We start from the raw sequence: 27,804 nt of genomic DNA, 5'->3' as shown, positions 1-27,804 counted from the left end.
CAAAGTTTTGTTATTGGCCTTTTAATTTATGCACAGCCAGCGTTTCCAGGCGCGTGTGAATCATGAATTCTAAAGAATGACTGCAGACATTTTATGTATTCATGTTTTTTTCGCCAAGTCTTTTCAACTATGATTTGCATAAAATAAAGAAGGGCATTTTACAAGCGTCCTAGAGAGACCTTTGAACGAGGTGCAAGTCATGCATTCGGGAACATTCCGATGAGCACGTGCGAGATCACGATTGAAATTTACAAAAGTCCGATCTAAGGAAGTCTGACAGCTCTCAACACATGTTTGCAAATCTGAAATTCATCAGAAGCCACACACTCAAATCGACGTGAAGTTCTCACGAGTAGAAGACTGTGTCTGCGTGTTCATTCGGGCCGGAAAAAAAAAAACAACAAAGAAAATTGTCTCACCCCCTCCCCGTTGAGTAAGTTTGTGTCCATTTCTCACAAAGGAAGTATTTCCACGCCATCATGGACAACATAATTTCAGCAGACACTAATGAGCACGAAAAGGAGCTGGTGGGATGGTTTTACCCATCGGAAAAGATCAAATCGGAGGCGCATGTGTCCAGTATGGATCGATACAAGGAAATGTATCACCATTCCATCCACGAACCAGCTGTTTTCTGGGGCGAGATTGCAGAAGAATTCTTCTGGAAAGTCCCGCCAAGCAAAGACAAATTTATGGAGTTTAACTTTGACACTCGTCAAGGACAAGTCTTCATCAAATGGATGGAAGGGGCAGTTACAAATATTTCATACAATGTATTGGACAGAAATTTGGATAAAGGGCTTGGAGACAATGTGGCTTTTTATTGGTAAGTTAGCCAAGGGTTACTGTTAATCTTTTCCAATTGCTGTCTTTACTTTTGTCACGTGAAAGTCGCGTTTCGTAATTTCGTGACCATTTTGACTTGTAAACCGTGAAAATATACAGATTTATTTCTCGAAGTAATCTCTCTCAAGAAATTAATAAGGCGCGCTGTTAAGTTTGAAATCTTTGTTTTTAGTCAGTGTATTCTATATGATAGCTGTTTGTCTCCTAACTCTTAATTACATTAACTTATCGTCTCCAATGACAGTCATGCTATGATCACCAAAAAGACTCTTCTTTTCTTACGCCTTTATTTGCTTTGTGGACAAGAGCCCAAAGCTGTGTTGAAACAATTTAGTATTTCCAATGATGATTAGATAGTCCAATAAACATATCCTTCAATGATAAACTATTAAGATGCTTGTTATGTATTCAGAGAAACCATAGAGACAGTACACGTGTCTCCAATCTTTCCATCTGATATTTAATATTTAGCTTAAAAGCACAATTTGTGACTCTGGTAGGGACTAGAAGTGGCAAACAGTGGTAACAAAGAAAGATTGATGTGCTTATCTACAAAATTAGAACACTTTTACTTTGGAATAATTAAAATACCACCCACCACTACTGGACTGACTTTGAAAAATTTAGTTCTTTTCTTGTAATGGTCAGTAATGCACTATGTAATGTTGTGTTCACTTCCTTTGATAAATTAAAGTAAGAATTCAGTTTATGTGTGCTTTGTATGATTGAAATGGTTGCAATTATTCATAAAGGAGATTACTTTAATAGTAAGGCAGGTATAATCATTTGTCTTCAGATATTGTCACTTCCAATGTGGAATATGATGTTTGGATTGTGTACTTCTATTCTTCTTTAAGCAATATGGTGAACTGGATATGTTGCACCTTATGAACCAGGCCATTATACTTAGCTGTGATTGCTATTTCAGAGCATACCCAAGACACTGAGTATGGCCTCCTCTGTAACAAATTATAGTTTATTGGGTGTGATCCCTGCTGTAATACATGCCAGACTTCACCTCAACAAAATCAACAGGGTTAATAATTCAGATATCCCAGAAGCATAGACGGTATTAATAAGGGAAAAAAACAAAAAACCGGCTATGCATTAACTGAAGGCCAGTGGAACATAACTGAAATTTGCTAATTGTTGGGGTGGAATACCAGCCAATCTCAGCTGACCATAATGCTTCACAAGGGGAGGTATATCCAGTCAACCTAAATGCCAGCAGAAGACAAGCAGTTTGCAGTGGGATTGTGGCAATATACATCAGAAGTGACTACCTTGTGAGTCAAACCATTATACTTTACTGCAAGATGTCCTTTGTCTTGGCAGATTTTAAGCAATGTGTGCACTTTTCTATGCAATTTAGGGAAGGAAATTTTCCTGAAGATAATAAGCAGATTACCTACAGTGAACTTCTCAAAGAAGTGTGCAAGTTTGCCAATGTTTTGAAAGACAAAGGTAGGGACTATCAACTATTATAACTATAATTTTAGATTAACTTAAAATTTTTTTTGTATGCTTGACTTCAAAACAAGAGGTTCAGTCCTTGCTTGATCATTGTGTTGTGTTTTTAGGGAAGGCACTTACTACTAAAGTGCCTCTTGCAACTTGTGAGCACTAATTAGTACCAGCAAACTGTCAGCAAGAACTTAACCCATAAACAGAACTTAATTACTGTGAGATATTCAGTCAATGAGTAACATCTTGTCACGAAATAGTAACAAGGCTCTTTGTTGTTTCAAACTGTTCAAACCAAGATAAGCTGAAGGTGTTCCATCGAAACAGAGGGCATGTGGAACAGTAAACATTAACAATGTGCACATTGGATTTAACCATTCATTATAGCAAAATGATTCTTCAGTGAAACAATGGTCCTTAGGATTGTGAACCCAAACCCTTTTTAGTATTTAATTCTAATCTGTCTCCTTACTGAATTATTGGTTCTGTGAAAATGATATAATGTGGAGTTAATATACAGCACTTTGCAATGAAAGTGAACCAGACAAATTAATTTTAAAGACAAGATTTTAGATATATTGAACATTTGCTTTTTATCATTTCTCATTCATAGCTAGTAAAACTAAGCCACATTTTTTCTCTTATCTTCTCTTAAAACATTAGGTATTAAGAAAGGTGACAGAGTGGCCATTTACATGCCAATGATTATTGAGTTGGTAGTTGCAATGTTAGCTTGTGCAAGAATTGGAGCTGTTCACTCAATTGTGGTGAGAAAAAGTTATTAAACTTTGTTCACTTTAACTTTTATCTTTATATCCCCTCCTTATTTACATTTCACATTTTGATATTTTCATTTACCTTCCAACCTTATTTACTGCCATTTTTATGATCATCAGCCAAGCAATGATTTGTCCATGCATTTTTGATAATATTCTCAAAGTGATTCACCCACCAACCACCATTTGACTTCTTTGATGGCATCAGTTAATCAATTACAGGAAGTTGAGACCCCAAGAGACAAGACTGTTACTTGTTAATAGTACCTTTAAAAGAAAATGGATTGTTCCTAGAGTAGTGGTATTTTGCTGACTGGCTCATTCTGAGCAATGATAATTTTTATATAACTTCAAATTCTCATTAACAAGCATCAATGTGATGTGTTGTCACTAGTTAAGAGTTAGATTGAGTTCAACTTGGAAGTGAAAGAGTTGGCACAAAAACTTCATCATGTAGGATCTTTTGTTTCAAATTGTTCATGGGAAGTTTTATCTCCTTTAAAGAGGTTTCCTAGCTTGTGTAAAAACTGGTCAAACTTTTGCTGTCATGATGGCAGTTTAAGGAGTTTTACATGGGTTCTAGTTGTTGTGTGATAGCTAATTCATCTTGAATGGTTATACCTATTTTTGGTGGGTTTTTTTGCATATATTATACGTGCTACCTCATCCCCAGTTTGGAGGATTCTCTGCAGAATCTTTGGCTGAGCGGATTCTTGATTCATCTTGTAAATTACTTGTTACTGCTGGTAAGCACTTTCTATTGGTTTTCATTCAACAGTCCACTAGACCTACTTGCACTAGCTGTGACTTAAAATTCCTTTCAGGGTTAGCAATGTCTTTTAAAATACTCACTAATTTTTAAGCAGATAATTAAAGTGAAAGTGTTGCATACACTATTGACTATTGTCCTTAAGAATATTAGTCTCATCTTCGTTTCTTTCGCATTGATTTTGATGTTACACATGTGGTTTTAAGCTAAATAACACTAGAGATAACAATAATGATGTTGATGTTATCTGCAAAATTTCAGATGGGTCATATAGGGGTACAAAGCTTATTAACCTTAAGGAAATTGCTGATGATGCCATTGCAAAGTGCAAAGATAAGTGAGTATCATCTTTATTTCCTTTGATCATTGTGCAAAGCTTTTAACTGACCTTGGAATGCCGGCAGTATTCAGGATGCATCCCTTATAGTTCTGTGGTAAAGCAACTAAAGATTTTTTGAGAAGGAAGTAAATTTTATTTTGTCAGGGATTACAAAGAATTTCTTGAAGAAATGTTTCTGGCATGATAGTGATTAATAATGTTATGTCTGTCTACACTAAATAGAGTATATTTTTTTGATACAGTATACTTTTTCTTTATTGTTTCTTGCAGGGAATTTACTGTGGAAACTTGTATTGTTGTTCAACATGTGGAAGGCGCCACTGCCACAAGTCCACATTCATCACCAGTTGCCAAAAAACCTTGTCCACCAGCACAGGTGATTCATTGTTCAATCATTCTTGATCTCCTAGTTTTCCTGCACAGCAAAGAAATGCATATTGTATTGGGTTCTTTGGCAAGGTACATGAGTCTCACAGTTACTCTCTTCACTAAAAAACATAACTGTGTTTAACTGTAAGCTTATGGAAAACATACCAGCATCCCATCTAGGAGGAGTAGTGTTGGTTTTATTTCATTCTTTTAAATTTTCCTTGATGTTTCATGCTACAGAAACTAGGAGGATATGTGAGGAAGTGTGAGCCATAAGCCTCAAGAGCAGGCTTTGACCTTTACCTTTTTTTTTCAACAGGTAAATTTCAATGATGCTGTCGACTGTTGGTGGCATGAACTTATGTCAAATGCTAGTGACAAATGTGAGCCATGCTGGGTGGATGCTGAGGATCCATTGTTCATGCTCTACACAAGGTACTTAAAACTATCTAAGTATGTTAGTTTTTGAACTAAAACTTCTGCTGATCAAAAGGCTTTTGCTGGGTTTTTGAATTACTAAATGTGTTGAATTACTGAATTTGCTCAGAAAATGAAAGAGAAAATAAATATGACATCTTGAAAAAGTGGAGAAAGTTTTTTTTATTTCCAAAGTTCAATTAGAGTGCAGTTAATGGGATGAAGTGTTTGCAAAGCAGCATAATTTCATGTAAATAACTTGGGCTAAAATGTTACCTATATGGTACAATAATTTTTTATCATATTTTGGGGCAAGCCCTAGGCCACCAATACTCTGCTTAGGCCACATGATTTGAATAATAATCTTAGTTTGGAAAAAAAAATTGAAGAGTTAGTATCCTTATCAATAACCTTTGTTTTTGGAAAATTATCAGTTTGGTAAATTGGAGCACTTTTTAGTTTTTTTTTTTTATAAAAAACGAAATCAACTATGTTAGCATGTAGGGTGGTATGTTGCTTGCACCAATCAGCTTGTCGCATCTGAGTATGTATCTTGCACCAATCAGATTGCCTTTACTCACATGCCAAACAACTTCCATTCCATCACGTACAATAAAAATAATGTCCAAAGTCTAATGAAAACACACCAAATCAGTGCACTACATGAACATAAGGTAATTTTTCATGTGGTTGAACTGTACTCCATCAATCAAATTCCATTTTGCCAAATTAGACTTTGCTTCATCACGTGTCATTTCTGTGTAAACAACCTGCATTTGATCATGTATTCTTACCGCATTGTCCGATCCCGCTGAAAAAATTCACATGGAACTAAATGCTACTGATTGTAAATTTTCCACACAATTCCCTGTGTTTCTACTTTTTCTGCATATAAAATTTGGAATTTACCTTTTTGGAATTAATCCAATTGCATGTTTATTCCTTGTACACAACCTGTGTTTTATCAGGTTTTTCATACACAGAGGGCACAGTCCAGATAGGCTACAACCAATCAAAGGGCACTCTTTAAAATATTGTCCTTTTCTCTTGTTCAATATATCTTTACCTCTTCGAGATTGCAATATATCTTTGGCTAGAGTTTATTGGAGATACAGCAGAATTTCAGTTTGCTTACGTGGAATTATATTTTTATTTTTGAGGCAACTAACTGTAGACAAATAATTTTGATTTTCTCTCTGGTAAAGGAATGGTAGTAAGGGTAGTCTCCTTCACAACTGTTATTTGGTCTCATCATGCAACGCGCTCTCTCTCAAATGGGAAATACATGGCATTGTGTAACGAGACCAAACAACAGCTGCGAGGGAAACAACAGTAAGTGTGGCACCAATGCATTTTATTTATGCTTTGAAGTATTTAGACAATAGACCACAAAATACCTGTGTGACTTCAGACAAATTATTTTTTTTTCCTCCTCTTAAGGAGAAGTACTGTGAAATTTTTGTCCATTTGAAAGTGACACAAAGTGTGTATCTCAATCTGTGCCAGGAAAAAAAAAACCTCCTGCATGCTATGCATTCCTATGTTTGAATTAGTAATTAATGAAGAAAAGGGCATGAAATGTTGCAATACTAATGGAATCTATTTGGTGTCATTTAAAACTTATCATATTAACTAAAGTGCATTTCCCTCTCTTGGTCATCAGTGGATCAACTGGTAAACCCAAAGGTGTCCTTCACACTGTGGGAGGTTATATGCTCTACACTGCTGTTACCTTTAAGTATGTCAACAGAACATCCTGATATGTATTTTTTGTTTTCTTTACTTTTCTTTGTTTGCTTTATTTGTTTGATTTGTTTGACTTGTTTGAGAGATTGCTGAAGATTGGAGTCAGAAAGGTAATACAGTGGGTATATGCGTGACTGTAACAAATGGTACCAGTAGAAAGGCTTCTGTGGCATAATTCAAGTCAAAAGAGTGAAATTCCATTATTCATGAAATTCAGGAATTCTGAATTTTCTTTGTTATGTTCTTGTGGTGTTTTTGTCATCTCTCTTAGTTTACCAACAGAGCATACTTCTCAATCAATCTCTTCACACACTATGCTTTTGACATTGCTAAATGATTTTCATGTGGGCACAATTTGTATTGCTCACCTGGTAGATCATTTGATACTTTCATAGGACCAGACTGAAGGACTTGAATTTCCTTGCCTATACTCATGACAAATCCTAGGCATACCACTTCATTGCAAACTTTTGCGCAAGAAAATATAACATTTAAACAGGACTAGACCTGGAGTTTGACACTTACCACTTTTAAAGCCAGTGTGTCAATCATCCAGTAATGTTTTTTGATATGCTGCTTGTAGGTATGTGTTTGACTATCACCCAGGAGAGATATACTGGTGCACTGCAGACATTGGCTGGATCACTGGTCATAGTTACATCACTTATGGACCCTTAGCAAATGGTGCAACAAGTGTGCTGGTGAGACACTTTTTCATTGAGCCAACTTATTAACTATTAGGAGGTGAGATGCAAGATCGTTGTGAATGATCCCTTCCTCTGTTGGTGGAGTGTTTCTTCTTGCTAACTGTTATGCACAAGTAAATTACTTGTTAAATGTTCCAAATTGAATGATTTATTTTGAATTAAATGCAGACGCTCCAAATCTGTTTAACTTCACACACTTTACATGGCGTTGGTGAAACCATTATGAAGGTGTGATTTGTTATGCTAAGGAAAAGAAACTTGTCTTGGTGGCAATGGTGGCTTGGTGAGAGATCGCCAACATGTCAAGTCAATTTGCTAATGCTGCTAACAGGCCTGAATATCTGCACAATAAGTTTACATGCCTGGTTAGTTGATTGGCAAACTTTTGGCCAGGAACCTTTCATTGAGTGAAAGGAAGAAAAGACCACTGTCACTTTTTCTTTCAGGTTCATTGATTTCTCTAGTTGCTTATTTCATGAGTGTGGCTGTATTTTGAGTGCATGAACTTTTATAGTATATAGACCTCCCTGCCTAATTCCAATCATGATTTCTTGTGTATAGTTTGAAGGTACTCCTTTCTATCCTGACTCTGGCCGCTTCTGGGATGTTGTTGATAGATATAAGGTTTCCAAATTCTACACAGCTCCAACAGCCATCAGGTCTCTCATGAAGTTTGGAAAAGATGTTGTAAAAAAGTAAGCAGCAAAGAACATCTCTTTTGGTTTTGTTGTATATGTTGAGTTGTAGTTCTTTCTCATTGTCAGAAATTAAAAATTCAAAAACAAAACTAACTTTAATATAAAACTAAACATGTATCAACAAAAAAGGCTTGTTATCTTTATATGACTTATTTCTTGCACAAAAAAGCTCAATCCAACCTCATTTATGCTGGCAAAAAGCCCTAGATATACCCAGTTACTCTGAAGACTTTGTAAAAGATGTAGTGAGAATGATCAGTGTGTGTCGTGAGATGCCATGTGTTAGAAACAGCAGAAATCCTGGCATTTTGTCCATATTGTTATTGATAAAACATTATTTTTTTCCCTTCATGAATGTGGCACAAGCGTTATGCTTAATTTGACAAGACAGTAATTATTGATAATGATTATACAAGGTTAGGAATTACCTGTGAAAAATCCAAGCAATTGTATTCTTAATTTCCAAGAAATATTTCTTGTTAAATTCAGGTACAGTCGTGAATCTCTGAAAGTACTTGGCACAGTAGGAGAGCCTATAAATCCTGAAGCGTGGCTGTGGTATTACCACACTGTGGGAGATGAAAAATGTGTAATTGTTGATACTTACTGGCAGACAGAGACTGTGAGTACAAGTTACATATTAAGCAATGTATTTATCTGTTCCTGCCACAACTAAGGGTGAATGAATGTAAACTTCCTTCCTCTTCCCTGATACATGTTCATGTACATCTAATTCACTAAATGTGTGTTTAAGTGTGCTAATCAAAAGCACTAGCTCAGGGAAGATGTACAATATGCAAATTAAAAATTAACCTTTGAAACAAAAGAAGCCCACAATATAAGGCTAATTGACCAAATGGAAAAACTTAACTAAACGAAAACAAAAAATGAAAAAAGACAGTTATGCATTTGTGGAACCCACAATCAGGCATTTCTGATGATGATGTGATATTCATGACCTCCTTCTTAAGTTTTATGACACTATATTCACAATGATTTTTCAAAATACAGGGTGGACATGTCATCACCTCCCTACCTGGAGCAACACCCATGAGACCTGGAGCTGCAGTAAGATTCCTACCCTTTTTTTTAAGTGTCTATTGCTTAGTCTTCTCGATCCATAAACTCTAAGTTTTCTCAAGAAAAAGGGAAGAATTTTGAATGAATTCAGTTCAATAGAATCTTTACCTTTTTTGAACCTCATGAACAGGTCGTATATCAAATTTGCACTCTGTTATAGATGTTCTCTTTCCCATCATGTGTTAAATTGAATGAAATGTTGTTAAATTCCTTTAACTTAACTTGATTTTTTTTTATGAATGAGGGGTGAGAAATTAAAAATGAAAAAAGGAACAAAAATTAGGAAACCCTCCAAAGTTCATCACAAGCTACTTTTGTGAATTCTTGCTTTTGACAGTTAGTATTATTTTAGAATTTTGCCCAACACTACATATTTCTGTGACAATATTTTAAATTTGCGTCACTTTTTCTCCGCAGTCTTTTCCATTCTTTGGAGTTGTGCCAGCCATTGTTGATGAACATGGAAAAGAACTTGAAGGAGCTTGTGAAGGGCTTTTGGTAATGCCTGCAGGCTATTTGTTGAACTTTCTAAGTATGCAACAGCAGAATGACATCATGATGGTAGTTTATAGTTATAATGCTGCTTGTTTTCATTTTGAAGGTGATGAAACAACCTTGGCCAGGCATGGCAAGAACTATTTATGGAGATCATGAGCGATTTGAACATGTTTACTTTTCAAAGTTCAATGGTTACTACACCACAGGGGATGGTAAGGTCCTTATTAATCATGTGCTCTGTACACTTCACCAAACTCTTTGCTGTGACTGTAGTCAGAAGGTTGAAGGATTTAAAATGGAGAATTTAGTCTTACACACTTAGTGAGCCATTACTATTGGACCCTATCCTAGTGTCCAAAGCTTAGAAATTTGGGAGCTGAAAGGTGCAACTGGTAAGATCTGATAAGAAATCCTCCATTCCAACAGCTTTACATTTCTTTTTTAGCCAATTAAGAGAGCTTAGTACATGTAACCTTCTCTAGAGGAGGTGCTTTCTCCATTCTAGTCACTTGTGTGTTGAATAACATTCTGAGATTGTAAGGAGATTATACATGTTGGTGGTAGGTTGCAAACGTGATGATAATGGTTACTATTGGATCACTGGGCGAACAGATGACTGTATGAATGTCTCTGGTCACTTGCTAAGCACAGCACAAATTGAGAGTGCTTTAGTGGAACACAATGGAGTAACTGAAGCTGCTGTGGTATGTTAGTCATTATTATTAATTAAAGATAAGGGGTATATATTTTAAATCATTAATTAGGGACAAAAGTCTGAGTTGACCAAGAAGATTGCTTTTCTATCCCTGGGGAAAGGGAAGTTCATTAACTTACAGTAACAACCAGGTAAATTCAAGGACTTTTTATTTGAATGTTATTGTATTTAACATGCCAGGTACTGTAATTTCCAGCCAATTACCTGTGGATAATCTGTTAATTTTTCTACAAACAGTTGTTAGTGCAGGTTATAGGAAGGTGTGGGTAATAGGATAATTTTTAAAGCTTCTGGTATAGTTTTAAAACTATAAGCAGGAAAAACCAGAGATGATAAGATCCACTAAAGATACACCTTAAAAAACCTCTGTAATAACTCGTTTATTTTGCACAGATTGCTCGTTACAATTAGAGACTTTAATACTCTCGATGAAAGCCAATGCAAATCGAAATATCTTGAAATATCGATTTTTTTTAGAACAGATCATTCTCAATGAAACAGGGTAGACAATTTATTAATTGCACGTTAAAGGATATCATGTCAACAAAAATAATGAAGGAACTTTGTGCGAGTTGACGATTTTCTTTTGTTTTCGGGTGCTGGTTATTTGCCAGTGTGGGTAATCTGTTGAAATTTTTTTCTTGTTATTGCAAAAATTGACTGATGCGAGTAAATGGACGGAAATTACCGGTACGGTACTTTAACCTCTGATTGTACAAGATATTTTCTGCTGCAACCAATAGTAATAATAATAATAGTTAGAATAATAATAATAATAATAATAATAATAATAATAATAATAATAATAATAATAATAATAAAATCCTTTCTAGGATATCATTAGGGATAGATCTGTAGAACATCAGCTGCTTCATAACTATCATCATTGTTACCCCTTGGTATTCATGTTTTTCAAAAAGGCACATACTCACAAGATTAGTCAGCAATTTCCAATTTAGTGTTGAAAGCTTTTTGAGATTGGTTGGTTTTGCTTCACTTTGCTCTGTAATGGGCCTGAGAAACTTGCCTTTCCTTTGCCTCTCCATCAATAGTATTAGTTCAAAACAAGTTGAGAGTTGTATTTTCCTGTACATCAGACAGATTTATTTCAGTTTTTTTCCCTTGCTCCTTGTCATATTTGAATTTGTTTTGACTGCCAATGTCACAGCTTTGGTTTTGATTGTTTAACACTTAGTTGAATTGCCCTTCCTTGCACTACCCTCCCTAATTAAGGGGAAAAAACCCCTTTAACTCCTTGATATTTGGTTAACTATATACTTACTTGTACAACAGCTGGCCCATAAGTATTGAAATAAGCCTCTAAATGCAATGCACAAACTTATTAATTTACAAAAATTGATAGGGAAGGTCTTTTCATCAGCATCCAATTCACGGAACTTGTTTGTTTTGCACTCAGGTATCTTGTCCTCACAGAGAAAAAGGAGAAGGGATCTACTGTTTTACCACATTGATGGAGGTAAAATCAGCTCCAAAATAAAATGCCTTGTCAGCTATTACAAAAGCACCAATAAAAGGACTGTCATTGCGGTCATTTATAAAGACAATAATTGACATAAAATTAATGACAATAGCATGTCCCAATTGATATTTTCACTTGAATTGTAAATTAAAACTGCTTATTTCTAGCTATGTTAGCACATGTATTTTTAAACTTACTGAAATAAGTATATGTGTTGAAGTAATTATAATCATTTTGCTTTGAAGGGTGTGGAATTTAATGAACAGCTCATCAAAGAACTTAAGCAAAAAGGTAGTAAATTGATTGTTTCTCCCTGTTATCTCATTATTGTTCTCCCTATTTTCTCTTAGCCATGTTATTATATTTTTCCAGGCAGTATAAGTTTTTTTAGGAAATTATTATTTGTTAATTGCAAAAAATCAACGAAAGTCCACCTAAGATTAAAAATATTAAGCTTTATTTCTCCAGCTAAGCTTTTCACTGGCCTAAAAGTAAACACAGTTGTGAGAAATGTTTGTCAAAATTAATGAAACTATTAGTGACAGTTGAAACTTACATTGAGTTTGCAAAGTTCACTGACTTTCCAGGTAGTAGCATATTCCATCAGTTATTGTAAAGCTGGATCTTTTCTATCCCTCTCAAAGCTTCTTACAGAAGGCTATAGCTCTCATAAACTGACAGTAATATTTTTTGGTTTTTGTATACTTTAGTGCGCACAAAAATTGGACCCTTTGCCACTCCTGATGTTATTCAAAATGCACCTGGTCTGCCCAAGACACGATCAGGCAAGATCATGCGTCGAGTTCTTCGTCAGGTTGCAAAGAATGAGAAGAAGATTGGCGATGTGACCACCATGGCTGACTCTTCTGTTCTCAAGAACTTGTTTGAAAACAGGCCTGATGTTGATTTCCTTCTCTAGTAACATTATTTTGCCTATAAAACTTTGTGCTTTCAATATGGACAGCAGGCATACTTTGGTTTAGAACACATCCAGTTAATACAAATTCAGTGCCCCTTCCTTTTTACAAGTGACAGTTCTGTAGAATTTTGCTTACTCTAACTACCAAGAGAAATGAAGTTCAGGTCAACTAATGGTAACTGACTAATAAGAGTAATTTATAACACTGTGAATACTAAAATGCATTGCCATGTGTTCCATGTTAAGATCTTTGCACTGAAGCCATAAAATTGTAATCCCATTCAATTTAGGATGTGTTGACCTCCTACAATTTTTGGATTTTTTTGTTAATGAAAAACACACGGGATGGAGGACCATAATCACAGTGAGCAGTGCACCAAAAACTTCAAATTAAGGTATAGTCTACAGGCATAACTTGACAAATGGTGTTTGGCAAATTTTTCAACTTTTTGATTTTGGTTGTTTTAGTCAATTCTCTTGAAATGAAAACCTAATTAAAAGCTGCAAAGATAATTTTTAAAATTTGTTAATTAGTAGCTTTTAGATGACATACTGTGCACTGTAAGTTGGATAAGGTGGAGGTTAGAGGTAACTGAGTTTAAGTAAGTGATGCTATCATATTCTCTATCAAGGTTTCTGGAAGTAGGTTTTAGACATGTTGGAGAAACTTTTATCTTGGTGAAGGAACATATTATGGCTTTATCAGCCTTAAACCACAAGGAACATGTTTTGTTCATGATCATTCATCTCCAAGTATTTATGTTCATGTATTGAAGTCAAATTTTGTTTTGACAATACAATAGGATAGTTATATTAGACTATTGCTAAAATACATCTTGTTCTTATAAAAGCAACGTCTTGCATTATCGAATATGTTGGGGTTAAAAATCTTTGTAAAACAAACCTAGTGTTCAATAAATGTTTTTAAAGTTTTGTCAGACTCGTGATCACTTTGAGAAAGATGATATATATACTTGGTGTGTAAACTTCCCTCTGGCTTTCTTTTCATTTGTCTCCCCATATCTTAATCCATATCACCACAAGTTACAATGAAAGATCCTAAAACAAAAGATTCAGTTTATTTTATTGTTATTTCATCAGAACAATTCAGTTTTGACATAAAAGTCTACATTAAGAATGAGGACGCATGCATGGTATTGTGTATGCAAGGAGAACTAAGAAAGAAGGGCTGTATGTCCAGAATTTCCATATTCATAAGAGACTGCTTATTAGAATAGTAATTCAGATCACAGAATGATACTTGGAACATGAAGTGAGAGAAAGATTGTGGACATCAAAACCATGACGATTTTAGTCCTAGGCAATTCCACTTTGTTATAGTTGGATACACCACTGATATTAACTTGCAAGTAGCTTGATATAAGTTATGTACTTTACAAAGCACCCACATGTTACCTGCAGTAAAAAAGTCCCTTAATTTGCATTGAAGAAGAAGTGAGTGATACATGAAGAAACAAGTTTAGCACAGAATCTTATAAATCTGGCCTGGAAGGGATGATTACTCTTATTGGGTAAGTCTGTTCAAGTAAATGTTCTGCTGGATTCCATTGTTGAGTAATTATGATAAACATAAATTTCTCTATTCTTGCTCCTAAGAAACTTGTCTTACTGTACTCCTCTCCATCTTCTGGTCGGACAAGTTCTAAAAATCTGCAAAACAAATTGTAAACATTTTGTTCATAGAGATGGGTCTAAATAATAAAAAAGGTAGTAAGTTTATGGAGATTTCAGTGCTTTTTGAAAGTTTTGAAGCAGGAAATGCTGCTGAAGAGAAAAGGGCTACAGGTATCAAGTGTTGTATTAAGTCGTCTTGATTTTATGACTGGAGGCACTGAAAAACTAGCAAAGTTGAATACTGGCCCTTTTTTAATTTTTAAGTCCAGTCTTTAATTTCTGAAAAAGTGACTGATTGTTGAGCATAATGGAATATGTGTGCCCAGTTAATATAACTTTTTACATAACTGACTAATAGCGGCTACACCTGATAGATTTTTCCAGTAATTTCTTACAGACATTACAAGCTGTGCTCCAAATACTACATTCATACTAACTTATTATCTTTCAGAAGCTCTTTAGACATGAGTGAGGCCATGAGTCCCTTCTGGACTCCATCAAATACCATAGTGACAGTATCAAACATGTCTACATCCATCATATCCAGCACAGCTGGCTTCCCATATCTATCAAGTAAACAAGCAAGTAACAGCATTCAACTTTTTAATCCTACATTGTACTATAAATTATTACAAAAGTATAACACTCATTCTACGACACTGTGTTTATCAGGGCCTTAAACAGAGTTTTTGTGTCATATTTCTTAGGGTAATATTTCAATAAATGCACTGCTCATTGACCACAATAAGTTATTTGTGTTGACCTCAAAGCTCCTAAGAGTGCCAGACGAATCACATCAGGCTCCATCTGCTTGGGATTTAGTGCATTTAAGAAATTTGTGTCGCGGTAGCGCAAGAAAGTGGAGGTCTGAGGAGATGAATCTATCAGTAGGGGCCACCTGTAAACACAATTTAGACAATTAGACAATTTAGACAATTATAATGGCCATATACACAAGAAAACTTAACCATAGCTTGTTTAAGATCTAGTCACTTAAACTTGAGGAGCACACAATCCAGGCTGGCAATTTTAATGCATCTGTTTATACACATTGTCTGATATGTTTCCAATTTTTTTTTTCAGTGTAAAATTTCCACACCAGTTTGATTTCATGAAACATAAAAAACAGAAATAAAAACAAAACAAAACTGGCTTGAACAATTTAAAGCCAAACATACAAAAAGAATAACAGCAAAAATCATCAGCATTTATTGGCTCTACCTTCCATCTGCAGCAATCTTGCCACCAACATCTCTGAACAATACATCATCGAGGTCTTTTATCATAACTTTCGTTCCCTTTACGTCTATGTCAGCTTAAATAAAGAGTAATCCCAAATTAGATCCTCCTGTGCTCTTAAAGTACTTTATTGTAATTTAATTTGTATGTGGTCTACCTCTGATATCTGGAAATATATTTCTTTATTTGAAAGTACTTTCAGTAATTCATTTTACTATGGTGTTGTGTCTCAGAACAACACTGATAGGAAGAAACACATACACACACACAAAAATAGTTAAAGTACAACTAGCTGTTGGTAGGTATATGCATAATTGCCCAAATGCTAACCTGCAGATACATAATCAGTGATTCACTTCTCTCACAATTCATGAAAACCCTTCATTAAGAATAATTAATTTCTTCCAGGAAAGTGTGGATAGCTTCCATCATTCACCATGTGCTAATGGTGGTCATTATGTATATGTGTACCCTCAGAGCTGTAGGGTTCTCACTGTTCATTGTGAACACTTTTTTAAGTGTCAACATTTTTGCAAAGGGTGTGTACTTCATACTACTTCACCATATAGTCACTCTGAGTACTACTTCATTAAAAAACCAAATATGTTCCACACTCAGACTGTTTACTGTGCAAAGCATCTACATTTGATTTGATTGTCAATCCCGTATAGCAACAGAATACATTTATCTACAGTGAATTAAAAACACCTATCCACATTCCCTACAGTAGATACACCTATCTGGACTGTCTACAGTCTAGAAACTCTACAGACTAAATAATCAAGCATCATATACAGACCTCCCTGTGCTCAGTCAGTATGGCATGGCCTTAAGTCTGTCTTGCCTGATCAAACTCCATCAATACGTACATAGTATGTTCGTTGACTAAATAAGGTAACTGAGCATTGACCTTTTTAAAGCTTACTTTAGTATAAGTTACAGGAAAGATGGGAAAACTACACATTGCCTGGAAATTCACTTTTGTTTCAAATTTCTTCATTCAAACTCTAAATCTAGTACTCTTTTTTGTATAACTCTTGTTTGCATGTATCTTGTTGTCCTTTCCTACATTTAATTAATTCACTATATCTGATTCTCAATAAACTGTCTGTGAATATTTTTTTTCATTTCACCACTTTTAATTTGCACTAAAAATTTGTGGCAATTATTTGTAACATTTATTTCACCTGCAGAGTTGTCCTCCTTTTTATTCTGCTCTCTAAGTTCAAGTTTCACCTGTGTAAAGGTTCATGTTTAGTATCTGATGACCTTGAACAAACTACATGAATCAGTATTATTGTGCTGTGAGGAACTATCAATGAGAGTTTTAAGTGTCACAAGTTACAAAGCAACACAAGACAGTGATCTGGCTCACTGAGGATCAAAAATGGAACTTTCAATTCACAGTCATACCACTGTGTTTCCCACAGTACAAGATTTAGTGATTTATCACAGATAGTGTCCAATATATCAGTGTAAGGACAGCATCTCTTTAACTTAACACACTGACTAGTTCTCAGTAAGAGATGCTAAATTTTACCTGAGCTAATGCTTCTTTTGATGCTTCTGCTTTTTTCCTTGCATGTTCAAGCACTGCCTCAGCATCATGTACTGCCTGAAATATAAGGCAAGTCAAGTTTATTAAGAATGTGCAGAAACATATAACCTATATGTTTCTGGTATGTGTCAATAATTTACAGCACACATTTCATTTGGTTACAAGTAATTTCTTAACATGTGACAAAATGATCTTCACTGGTCATTAAAGAATCTTAGACTGCGAACTTAAACTTTTAAACTAATCTGGAACCAAATTATTTGACATAGACACTTATCAGCTTTAAAAACCAATCATTCCAGCCCTGCTTGTATGTAAAACATCATTCACTTGTCCAAAATGGGGTTGACAGGCCTGATCAACTTAAAAAACTGGCATTTAATTTAACGACAACCATTGCTGGGTAAAATTTACAGAGATCCACCCCTCTCTCAAAGACATACTCTTAAGACCCAAACTATAAAAAACATGCACTGGAGAGTCATGCAGGGCTTTCAATCCCATTTTAAACAGTTTATTCTGTTGTGACATACCTGCAAGGTCACCTCATGTTTGTCAGTCTTTCCTTCAGCCATGCACTTGTCATGTTCATAAATTCTTTTGTTTAGTTCACAGTGTGCTTTAGCTAACTGAGAAAGATAAATTTCAAGATTATGCCTAAACAAATCACTAAATTCTTTGCAAGAGCATTATAAATATTATTCTGTATAGCTTTGTAACCCTTTACTTTGTAAGATCTAAATCATAGTCATTCTCTTATCTTGCTGCCAGACATTTTCTTGTAAATTAGTCAAGAAAACTTAATTTTTTTCATTTTTTTGTGAGAATAGTTTTGTCATATTTTGTGAGAATAAAACCTTGTGGCTGCTAAGTCTGTTATTGATATTGTTAGGGGAAGTAACAAGCCAATCAGTTCCTGGAGCTTCAGTCAGTTAAAAGGGGAAATAGGTTTGATGTTGATTACACTGATATTGTATTTCAGGAGAGCTACAGTTTTGATACAATTTATTTTTCTATCTGAAAGCCAGAAGTCTCTTGAAGTTTCCTTTCTTTCTAATCTTAAGCAGGCGTACCTCTTTCTGATAAGCTTGATTCTCTTTTTCTGCATTATTTAACTCCTTCTCAAGTCTAATTAAGAAATTTGGCAAAAGAATCATAAAAGTGTTAAACTTTAATCTGAGAAGAATACAGTTAAACTAACTTTAATCAGCTTTTAAACTTTTTACAGTGGCCACTTTACATTATCAACTCAGTTGATAATACTAAATTACCCTGTTAACTCTTAAAGAAACTGACTACCTATGCATGCACTGGTAGCAATGATTGTTCCTTAGATACACTTCTCATTGTGGAGAATTGAATTTGAGTTTATAATTTTAAAAACTATTTTGATAAAAGACAGCTGGTAATAAAAAGAAAACCTCAGCTACAAACCTACTGTTCTCTGCATCTCTTAACTTTCTTTCTTGCTCTTGTCTAGCACTTCTATCAGCTTCCAGTTTTTCTAGTAAAACATCTGTTTGCTTAATGTCCCACTCCTGTAAAACCTGTTCAACAGCTGGTAGAGCTGCCACCTGAGGATACCCCCATTCAGATTGGAGTGAAAGGAAGACAGAGGGCTCAAACAGGTGCAACAACTTAAATTTCATGAACTACAAAATATCAAGCTTACGTCTATACTTGACAAAGGAAAACATATATGACAGTGGGTTGGGCAAGAGGGTACTGATGTAACTCTCCACAGTTCGCTCATTATAAAAGTACCTGTGCATGTTCCAACTTTGGAAACACTTGACATGTCAGTAATCACAACCTCCAATATGATCATTTCAAGGTTTTCTTACCAGCAGCAACTGTTAACTTATAAACAGTTTTATTTTTTTCTTGGATAAGTCATACCAAGAGAGAAAGGTGCAAATTTGAATTCTACTTACACTACAGTAATCTTACAGTTGGGCTAACCTGGTCAATATAAGTTATGTTGCACAGTACATTCTCTGACCTGTATTGCATTTGTGCCATCATCTGCTATGAGCCTAGGATCACCACCATGCTCTAGAAGGGTCTATCATGGTTCACAAAAAATAAATATTTTTTGATAATTTACATCCAGAAAGTATAAGTTGTGATGGTAAAAAAATGCTGGAAACCACAACTAATTGATTTAGGGTTACAAATTGATCAAAGGAGCAATTCTGTTAAACCTTAAGTTCAAAACCTGAGACCTAACTATACTGTAAATGTTTCTTTTCCAGCTAGATTTAGAAAGTCGATTCCTGGGTTGCAGCATGCGATAAACACCAAGCCAATCTAAGATCTTTTCTTTCTTTATTCCTTTTCCTATTCCTTGGGGCATAATTATATTGACGTGGTCAACTGAAATCATTACGTGAAGAAATTACCTAAGTATTGTGATCATAGCTTAAGAATAATCTCTATTTTGGAAACAAGCCTGTGGCAATTAAAAGAACCAAAAGAAAGGTAAAAAAACAAGCAATAAGTTTCGCTTTGAGCAACAACCAAGAGCTAGGTAACATAATCACAAAACAAGTTATTGCTTACCAACTTTCACAGGTCTTGATTACTTTATCAAGGATTATGATCTAACTTGTCTTTTATTCAAAAATGATCTTGATCACATGGGGTCTTATCCTGAGCTGAAACCCTAACTATAAGTTTGTCTAAAAAGAACTAATCACAGGGGCATCAATCTAACCAGAAAATATTTTGCAGCTTTTCTTGGAAACAGTAACATTTAGCTTCACTGGAAGCAGTTACAGTACCAAGTGATAATAATAGATTTCTCTATTTCATTTTTTGGAGAATCTGGTTTTACATCCAAACAGCATCCCTTCCTTCCTTATGTACAAGAATAAACAAAAAAACAAAAAAACATAAAAGAGAGAATTTAAATATTTATCATATCAGAAAGGGAAAAATATTTAGTAGTAGACATTGTTGCAAAAATGTTTTGTGGCGCACCTGGACGGCCTGAAGATGTCCTCCAAAGGCAGCGCGCCAAAGTGGTACTCGTTGATATCTTCCCCTGGAATTCAGCACAGCTCCTCGCTGGATCAGAAGCATTATTGTCTCCACATGGCCCCCTCCTGCTGCTTCTGACAAAGGGGTGTTGTTGTTTGCATCTTCACAGTCCACAAGAGCCATCTGATGCCTAGCTATGAGGGATTGACGAGCAGGTTCAGATAGGTCTGATCTTTTGGAGTCTTCTTCATAGGCCTGAAAAAAAAAAAAAAAACAGAACATCATGGCTCTTTTGAGAACAAAAAATACAGTTACTGTGTTGCTTTTTTTTGTAAGCTTTGTCAAAGGAACAAAGATATTCCAACTAAGTGGTTTGTTCCCAATACCAGAGAACCGTCTAGATAATTTTTGGGTTTAGTCTGAATTTTTACTTCATAGTTTTAATTGTTTAGTTACCAAAGCTAATATCGTCTGGTTTCTCTTACATTAAGGTCAATTTTTACAACACAGAGAGTGACACAAACATCAACTTTTAACTACATACAGGGGATTGCAGCATTTACCATGCATATGAGTTAAGTCATCAAGCAATTTGAAATAAATATAATTTCCACTCAATGTTACTCTACATGGGAATAGAACCAATTCATGATAAAACACAGAATTGATGGAAGTACCTCGTCCAACACAGCTAAAATCTCATCATTATCACCATCAAATGCAGCCTCAAGTATTCTAGTTCTTCTCTTTGTCTCTTCTTTTCTCTTTCTTCTCTCTTCCTCTTCCTTTTTTCTTTCTTTTTCAGCTTCTTCTCTCTCTATCTGAACCAGCTTCAGCCATGCCTGTACCGAGACAGGGGAAACATAATAAGCAACACGTTCAAGTAAAAACCTGTTACTTTTGGTTAAGAAAGGACTTTCACAACTATCATGACTGGCGTAATCACATAATATGCACAAGATCAAGCTATATATGGTAACACTTCAAATGGATTAATCTTAGGAGTCCAATGGGGTCCATTAGTATGAAGGGATGGCATTATTGTTTCTCTGCCTGGATGAAATGCTACACTTTTACTGGCAAACCCCCTTAGAGTTCATCAAGTTCCCTTGAGGTTAACCTGCACCCATTCATAGTCCTGAAAGGACTTAGGCACTATGAGAGTCAAGTGCCTTGCTCAAGAATGCAAGACAATGACCTAAATAGGCCATTGTCTCCTACAACTGGTGTTCAGGGATTGTACTTAAGAGCTTGCAGCTGGTGAATTTCATCAATTGGTCCTAAGGCCTTGCCAACAACTTTTATGAGTCATCACTCACAGACATTGTCAAGAGGACAATGTGGATTGACAAGGAATCTGAATACCAAATCCACATCTTCTAATTTCAGCAATGTCAGCTGATATTGTGAAAAAAAGAAAAACCCTGGTATTCAGGAAACAACTTTACATAAAAGTAAACATATTGCTCTATGAGCATTGCTGCATTTTTGTTGAATGCCATAGTCATTAGATAACTTGGTGAACTAACAATGTCAGCACCAGTCCTTTGTTGTACAGTCTTCAGGTCAACAGAGAGAATGGAATTTTTAGGAGCAGCAAAAGTATTATTTTAGAAAGCAACCAGATTCTCCACACATAGAGGCTAAGGCGTAGCTAAGAAGGAGGTTTTACTCAGTGTGACCCTATCTATGTCAAGGAAAAGTGAAAAAATGATCTGGCTTACTCCAAAGATGCCACTAAGGTGTAAAAGGGGAAACTTACAACTTTAAAGTCCTGCCTTTACTTGTATGTAACCTGGTGCACTGTTATGTTTACTTTTTTTTTAGGTTTTTTTTTTTTTTTTTGGGAGATAAGTTACTTTGATCTACCTCCTTTTGAATCTTGTCCATCAGCTCTTCATATTCTTGCTTAGCTTTTTTCCTTTTCACCATTTCCTTTTTGGCCAAGTGTCTCCTGACATATTTCTGAACAATTACTGCAGACTCATCTTGCTTTGTCCACTTCTTACCTTGTGTCTAATAAAATTATGTGATTTATCATAGATCTATTTATGTTGAGGCAAAGAGAAAAGCAGCTGTTTGAATTCAAATTCATTACCATATAGTTTATCCTGCAACTGTTATTTATATTGTAATTCCTTAGCTATCAAAAGGATAGACCAGCTAATTTTTACAAAATAAGTAACTTGATATATTGAGCAGGGGAGAAGAAAGGTATTATTGGCTAGCTCCCTTAACTTTATTCTGTCCAACCCTTTCAAATTTTGTTTCCTTTTTGGTAACTATTACTATCATCAATAAAAGACGTGATCATGTTGAAATACATCCGAAAAAAAAGGATTTTCTATGTTAATAGAAGCTTATGAACTAAGGTTATAAGCTTCTGTTGTTAATTGATCTAACTTATTTGTTTAGAACATCAAGACATTCTCATAATACACCAGTATTTTATACAGAATGTAAAGCTTACTTGTCACCATGGAGACACCCTATATAAATTTGGGATCTGCACCAACCCAGTCATACCTTTGATACTGCGGTGTTCTCCTTGCCTTTGACTAGTGTTTTTTTGGGAGACGTGCTGCCCTTCTTTGTAGTGTTCCCCTTGCTTCCAGCCGCTCCTGGTTTCACTGCTGTTGTGCTTGTTTTCTTACCTGAAATACCTCTGCCTGTACCAGGCTTTTGTGTTGTAGTTTTAGGGGTGATCTTTGTTGCAGGAGATGGCTTCCTTGGAGGCATGATCGAGAAACTAATTAAATCTTGCAGAAAATTTCCTCCTGTGACAACTCTTCGCGTACAGAACAATTTGATTTCGATCGACGGCGCGCCATTCCATCGCAACTTATTAGGCCCCAGTGTTCCTCCGTCATAGGCTTATTGGCATGCGAGGTCCAGATGTCACTGGAATGGCAACCGGGATTATATCTGGGCGAAATATAGAAGGGACTGATGATGTAGATGGGATTTTAATCTCTAATGGAATCATAAATAGAGATGAAACGGATCTTGCTGCTTCGAGGGTCAATCGCCGTAGCTATGTTCATCTGGAATCGGAAAGAGTTCATATCATTTGGGATCTTTTCGCTATAGCATCCATCTTAACATTCATTGCCGACATTATCTCCGATCTGGTAGTTTCCGTACATTATTTCCTTGATGGGAAATATCTTTGGTTTGCCTTAACTTTAGGTTTTGTAATTTTATCTTCTGTGGTAATGCAAATATTTTCTGCCAAATGGTTTCACGAAGATGGCGAATACCTGAATTGGTGTACATACTTGCTTCATTTTTTTCAACTTGGTCCGATTGTCAGGTAAATTTAACATTATGATTCCTGAATATTTTTTTCATAAGTCGAGAGCATCTCTTCCTGGGTATACGGGTAGATTGCATCATCAGTTTCTCACATTATGTGCTGTTAGTAGACGTAAGTAAGACGATCGTTGGAATATAAAGGCGTGGGCGGGATTTTTTGACAAAGTCCAACACCAGCGTCTCTTAATACTGTTTTACAGGTATACACTGGACTGTTTTTTTATAATTATTTAATGTATTGCTTTTTCATACCAGAGGTTAGGTCCCATGTTGTCCAGGACCCCCTTTAATTACTCATAGATGGGGATTACTGACACTTGGCATTCTGAGTTTGTTGGAAAACCGGACATAATATTAGCTTTTGTCTACGTTCATGGACTTAGCTTATTTGAATATTGAATCAGTTGATTTAGTCGTGGACGTGATTACAATGAATTTAACATTTTGCCTCGTTTTTTCAATGAGAAAGCCACACAAGCGCCAGAACATCCGATTTTGTCATGATTCAGACTTTAGAAGAAACATGGTCTTTACAGTTCAGTCATTTTGCCCAAGGTGGCTACTTGATTTATTTTGCGATTAAAAGGTTGATTGATTAGATGTCTCATATTTTATTGCTTCATTTCATTATTTAGATACTGGCGTGTCATTAAAGCTGGATGGCATACCCGTCAGCAAAACTCAGCTGATACAGTCAATGTCTATAAAGTTTACTTGGCAGAATGGAGAGACATCAGCATGTTAAGACTGTTTGAGTGTTTTTTAGAATCTGCACCACAGTTAGTTCTTCAACTTTTTATCATGGCTTATAACAAGCGATTTGATGCTGAGAGTGACTGGTTGACAGTATTTGCTGCTGGAAGCTCCTTGTTATCTCTTGCATGGGCAATTGTGGCATATACTAAAGCTCTTAGAGACTTCTTAGGTCAAGGAGAAAGCCATTCATGGGTTGGATTTTTTCTTCAAATTATATGGCGTATGTGTATGGTAGCATCTAGAGTTGTAGCACTTGTGTTGTTTGCCTCATACTATACCATTTGGCTGTTTGTGGTTGTAGCAGTTCACTGGCTTATGATGACAACTTGGCTTATTTTCCAGAAAACGCGATTTTGTGTTGATGATGAAGGTACACGCCATCTATGTCGAGAGTATTTGTTTGATGCTGTTATTGGATTTGTGTATATCTTTTGTTTTTTCAACATCAGAGAGGGTATGACTCGTATTCGAGCAATTCCTTACTATGTCATTATGTTGGGAGAGAACACTGTTTTTGTAGTGATGTGGTATCCATTTAGAACACTTTATGGAGACATTGAGATTGCTGCACTTAGTATTGTGTGGGGTGCATTTGGAATAGGACTCCTGTGTATGGTTTCTTACTATTCTTTTTACCATCCAAGTCTTCCTATGAAGGGCATTTGTGTGAAGAAGACTGAACTGAATTTGCAAGAGCATCAACGCATGACAGTTTGTTGGTGCTGCTTCTGTGAGATCACAACCAGGCAATCTGCTGTGGAAGAAAATAATGATAAATGCAAACTAACCATTAAACAGAGATCTTATCACACTTCAAGAAGCACAACAGCTGCTCCTCCATATCGAAGCTTACCAGTTGATGTAGATATTTTACCTCGTATATCAAGAGAAGTTCATCCACCAATTTATCAAAATCATCAAGAACTAAGAAATGGTGGGATTACAGGAATGCAGGGAATGTATGCAAAATCCTCATGGTTGTAACTCTTGAAATATTCTTGTATGTGAACAAGTTAATGTAATGAGAGGGTTTGGGTCTTGTTTACCTATGGCTCACTTATTTCAGATGACAAATTAATTACATTTTAACTTAAAATTATAGTTATTATTATATCATCCATTAACAATATGGAATATGGAAAATTTGTCTTTGGAGTTGAAAACTCTTTAACTTAGTTTTATTTATGACTTGTCATGAGAAATTATTGTTCGTGCTCTAGTTTAGATCACAGCTTTTCCGAGGACTTAGAAAACAAGTGATCTTGAATTGAGTGATATCTGCAACAGTAGTGGCACGTAAAACTGGCTTGTTACTAAGCAAAAGAACTTAGAAATCTTAAAGCTATTGTTATACTACAATATATTGAAATTCTTCAAATGTGATTGTCAATTGGAACAATATACTCTCTGGAAATTTTTTTCAGCCAAATTTGCTGAATGGTGCAATCTTGAAATGAGAAGAGTAAAAGGGTATTTGAAAAATTACCTGGTGAAATGACAATTTTATTTTTTCTTTTAAAATATTATGCAGGGACTAGTTGTGTATTGAAATTCTACCTGTGGGTAAAAGTTCCAAAAAATTTACAAGCCTTAGGGTAGGTGGACTGGGTGAATTCCAGTGTGGATAACTTTGATAGAGAGAGCTCAAAGGCTGAATTCTTAATTTATTTTTCTAACCCTAAGCAGTTATGCTGAGAAAGTTACTTTAATATTCCTCTTTTTGGAGATTTTACCCTTTAACTCACAGATCAAATTTGTAATTCTCCTTACTGTCAACCATACAATTCTTATAATGTTAGTTCAGAGAATGTAGTATTGGCTCAACTAATTATCCCAAAATTGATAGCTTTCTTCGTTCTCATCACTTGTCTGATTGATAGTGTATTGATATTGTAAGGAGAAATTCTTAGTCACTCATGGGAGTTGAAGGGTTAAGAATTAAGTATAGTTTCAAGTCCAGCTCTAAAAAGTTTTAGAATCTGAAGTTATTTTTCAGTGACACAAATATTAAATTTGTTACAATTATTGTAATGGCTGCATAGGAGGTCATTTAAATTTGACATTTGTTCAACTTGCATGTTGGTAGTGACATGTAAATCCATTTTGATATGGATTTTGGAAATAACAAAGAAGAATTGCGACGTAAGCATTTGAGCATGAATGTTTAACATATTTATGGTTGTATGTAAATAGTTATGAATCTGAATACTACTAAGTTTTAATGCCTTAAGTAAGATAAATCTGGTAACTTGTATGTTTAATTTTCTGAAAACAATACCTGAAGTCTGAACTTGGTCTATTAGCTTTCAGAAATCCACATGAATCCAAATGATTACCATAAACCTTTAAAAACATTATAGTAACATTGCTAAGATGTGCAGGATGATTGGTGTTAACCAGGCTGTTGGGGAATCTTGGCTGATCCTCTTCGCCTCAAATAATTTGATGTTAAGCTCTGGAGGTCATATACTAATATTACATTTGTGACATCCTAACTTTATGCTTCAGGGCTCAGCAATGGTTTTAGCATTTTGTGTTTAAATATATAACAAAATGAGAAGGACAGAAATGTTTGAGCAGGGTTCTTGAATAAAGAGAGGTACATTTCTTTTTTTGCGAGTGTGGGACAAAGGAAAAAATCCTGAGTCTACTTCATAGATTTGACTCAAACTTTCCATCATGGTGCTATATGGAACATGTTTGAGAGCAAGGTCATGTAATAAGTAGATATCTAACACTAAGATTAAACATAAATGATGTTAAACATTTCTTGGTAGGATTCTAGCCCCAGCCAAGTCCTTTTTGTGATATGATGCTCTACCACCTATGGTAGCGGTATCCCACATGAATGTGTGACAGCAGTTTTAAACACTGATTAGATCGGAAATGTCTAAAATGGCCTGTCTGGAGATAGGGAGAGTTGTCCAACAAAGAAAGATGCTGACTGAAAATAACTAATTGAATAACTGAGAGAGGATATGATTGCAATAAGCTATTTGATTCTTTTTGAAATTTTTTTGAAATTTTTTAAAGGTAAATCAAGGCTGTGATTTCAAGTTTGTTTTTTATTGCTGAACTTACATTTCAAAAGTAGCTTGCCTGCTTGCTTGACGCACAGTTGATGTAGAACCAAAATCTTACCAGTGTAAGCTTATCTCCTTTAATTTTGTATGATTGTCTTTGATGACAGTTGAATTTAGAGTTTGGAGATTTTACAACTTATCTGGCAACTTGCTCAGATGCTTGTCAACATCCTAAAAATGATGCAAATCACTATTGTAAACATACAGGAATGCAGATTATTTTTAGCATGATGGCCACCAAAATGTAAATTTTGCCCATTAAATTATGTTAATTGACTGATCTTACCTTTTGATCTGGCTTGGCCTATAGAAATTATCGTTGAATATTTATGGAGATATGCTATTTATATTAGAATTCTCCCTTTGCCATCTCCTGTAGTCTTTATCTTGTGGCCTGGGACGAAGCCTCGTT

General features: G+C 35.3%; 3 protein-coding genes across 3 annotated transcripts; 2 read left to right on the top strand and 1 right to left on the bottom strand.

Annotated features, from left to right (window-relative positions):
- Positions 1-287: 287 nt before the first annotated feature.
- On the top strand, positions 288-13,758 carry LOC131790700 (acetyl-coenzyme A synthetase, cytoplasmic). The gene is made up of 18 exons (XM_059107951.2): positions 288-826; positions 2,219-2,310; positions 2,974-3,077; positions 3,760-3,832; positions 4,117-4,192; positions 4,466-4,571; positions 4,884-4,999; positions 6,645-6,719; positions 7,311-7,428; positions 7,996-8,129; positions 8,622-8,754; positions 9,144-9,200; positions 9,630-9,710; positions 9,814-9,922; positions 10,275-10,414; positions 11,843-11,902; positions 12,151-12,196; positions 12,616-13,758. Exons 1-18 carry the CDS (start codon positions 480-482, stop codon positions 12,822-12,824), a joined length of 2,076 nt encoding a protein of 691 aa, XP_058963934.2. The 5' UTR covers positions 288-479; the 3' UTR covers positions 12,825-13,758.
- Positions 13,752-23,179, bottom strand: LOC131790697 (IQ motif and ankyrin repeat domain-containing protein 1). Its single transcript, XM_059107949.2, has 14 exons — positions 22,765-23,179; positions 22,108-22,254; positions 20,916-21,080; positions 20,239-20,493; positions 19,259-19,321; positions 18,691-18,830; positions 18,330-18,384; positions 17,790-17,885; positions 17,239-17,313; positions 16,886-16,934; positions 15,681-15,774; positions 15,223-15,357; positions 14,897-15,025; positions 13,752-14,495 (listed from the first exon to the last, which is right to left on the bottom strand). The coding sequence occupies exons 1-14, from the start codon at positions 22,975-22,977 to the stop codon at positions 14,318-14,320; spliced, it is 1,794 nt and encodes a 597-aa protein (XP_058963932.2). The 5' UTR covers positions 22,978-23,179; the 3' UTR covers positions 13,752-14,317.
- LOC131790699 (XK-related protein 6) lies at positions 23,095-27,643 on the top strand. The gene is made up of 2 exons (XM_059107950.2): positions 23,095-23,551; positions 24,189-27,643. Exons 1-2 carry the CDS (start codon positions 23,121-23,123, stop codon positions 25,291-25,293), a joined length of 1,536 nt encoding a protein of 511 aa, XP_058963933.2. The 5' UTR covers positions 23,095-23,120; the 3' UTR covers positions 25,294-27,643.
- Positions 27,644-27,804: the final 161 nt, after the last annotated feature.

Source organism: Pocillopora verrucosa, chromosome 2, assembly GCF_036669915.1.
Source record: "Pocillopora verrucosa isolate sample1 chromosome 2, ASM3666991v2, whole genome shotgun sequence".
In the NCBI taxonomy this organism is placed as follows: Eukaryota; Metazoa; Cnidaria; class Anthozoa; order Scleractinia; family Pocilloporidae; genus Pocillopora; species Pocillopora verrucosa.
Note: the sequence above shows the minus strand (reverse complement) of the source record. Positions and strands in the feature narration are given on the sequence as shown.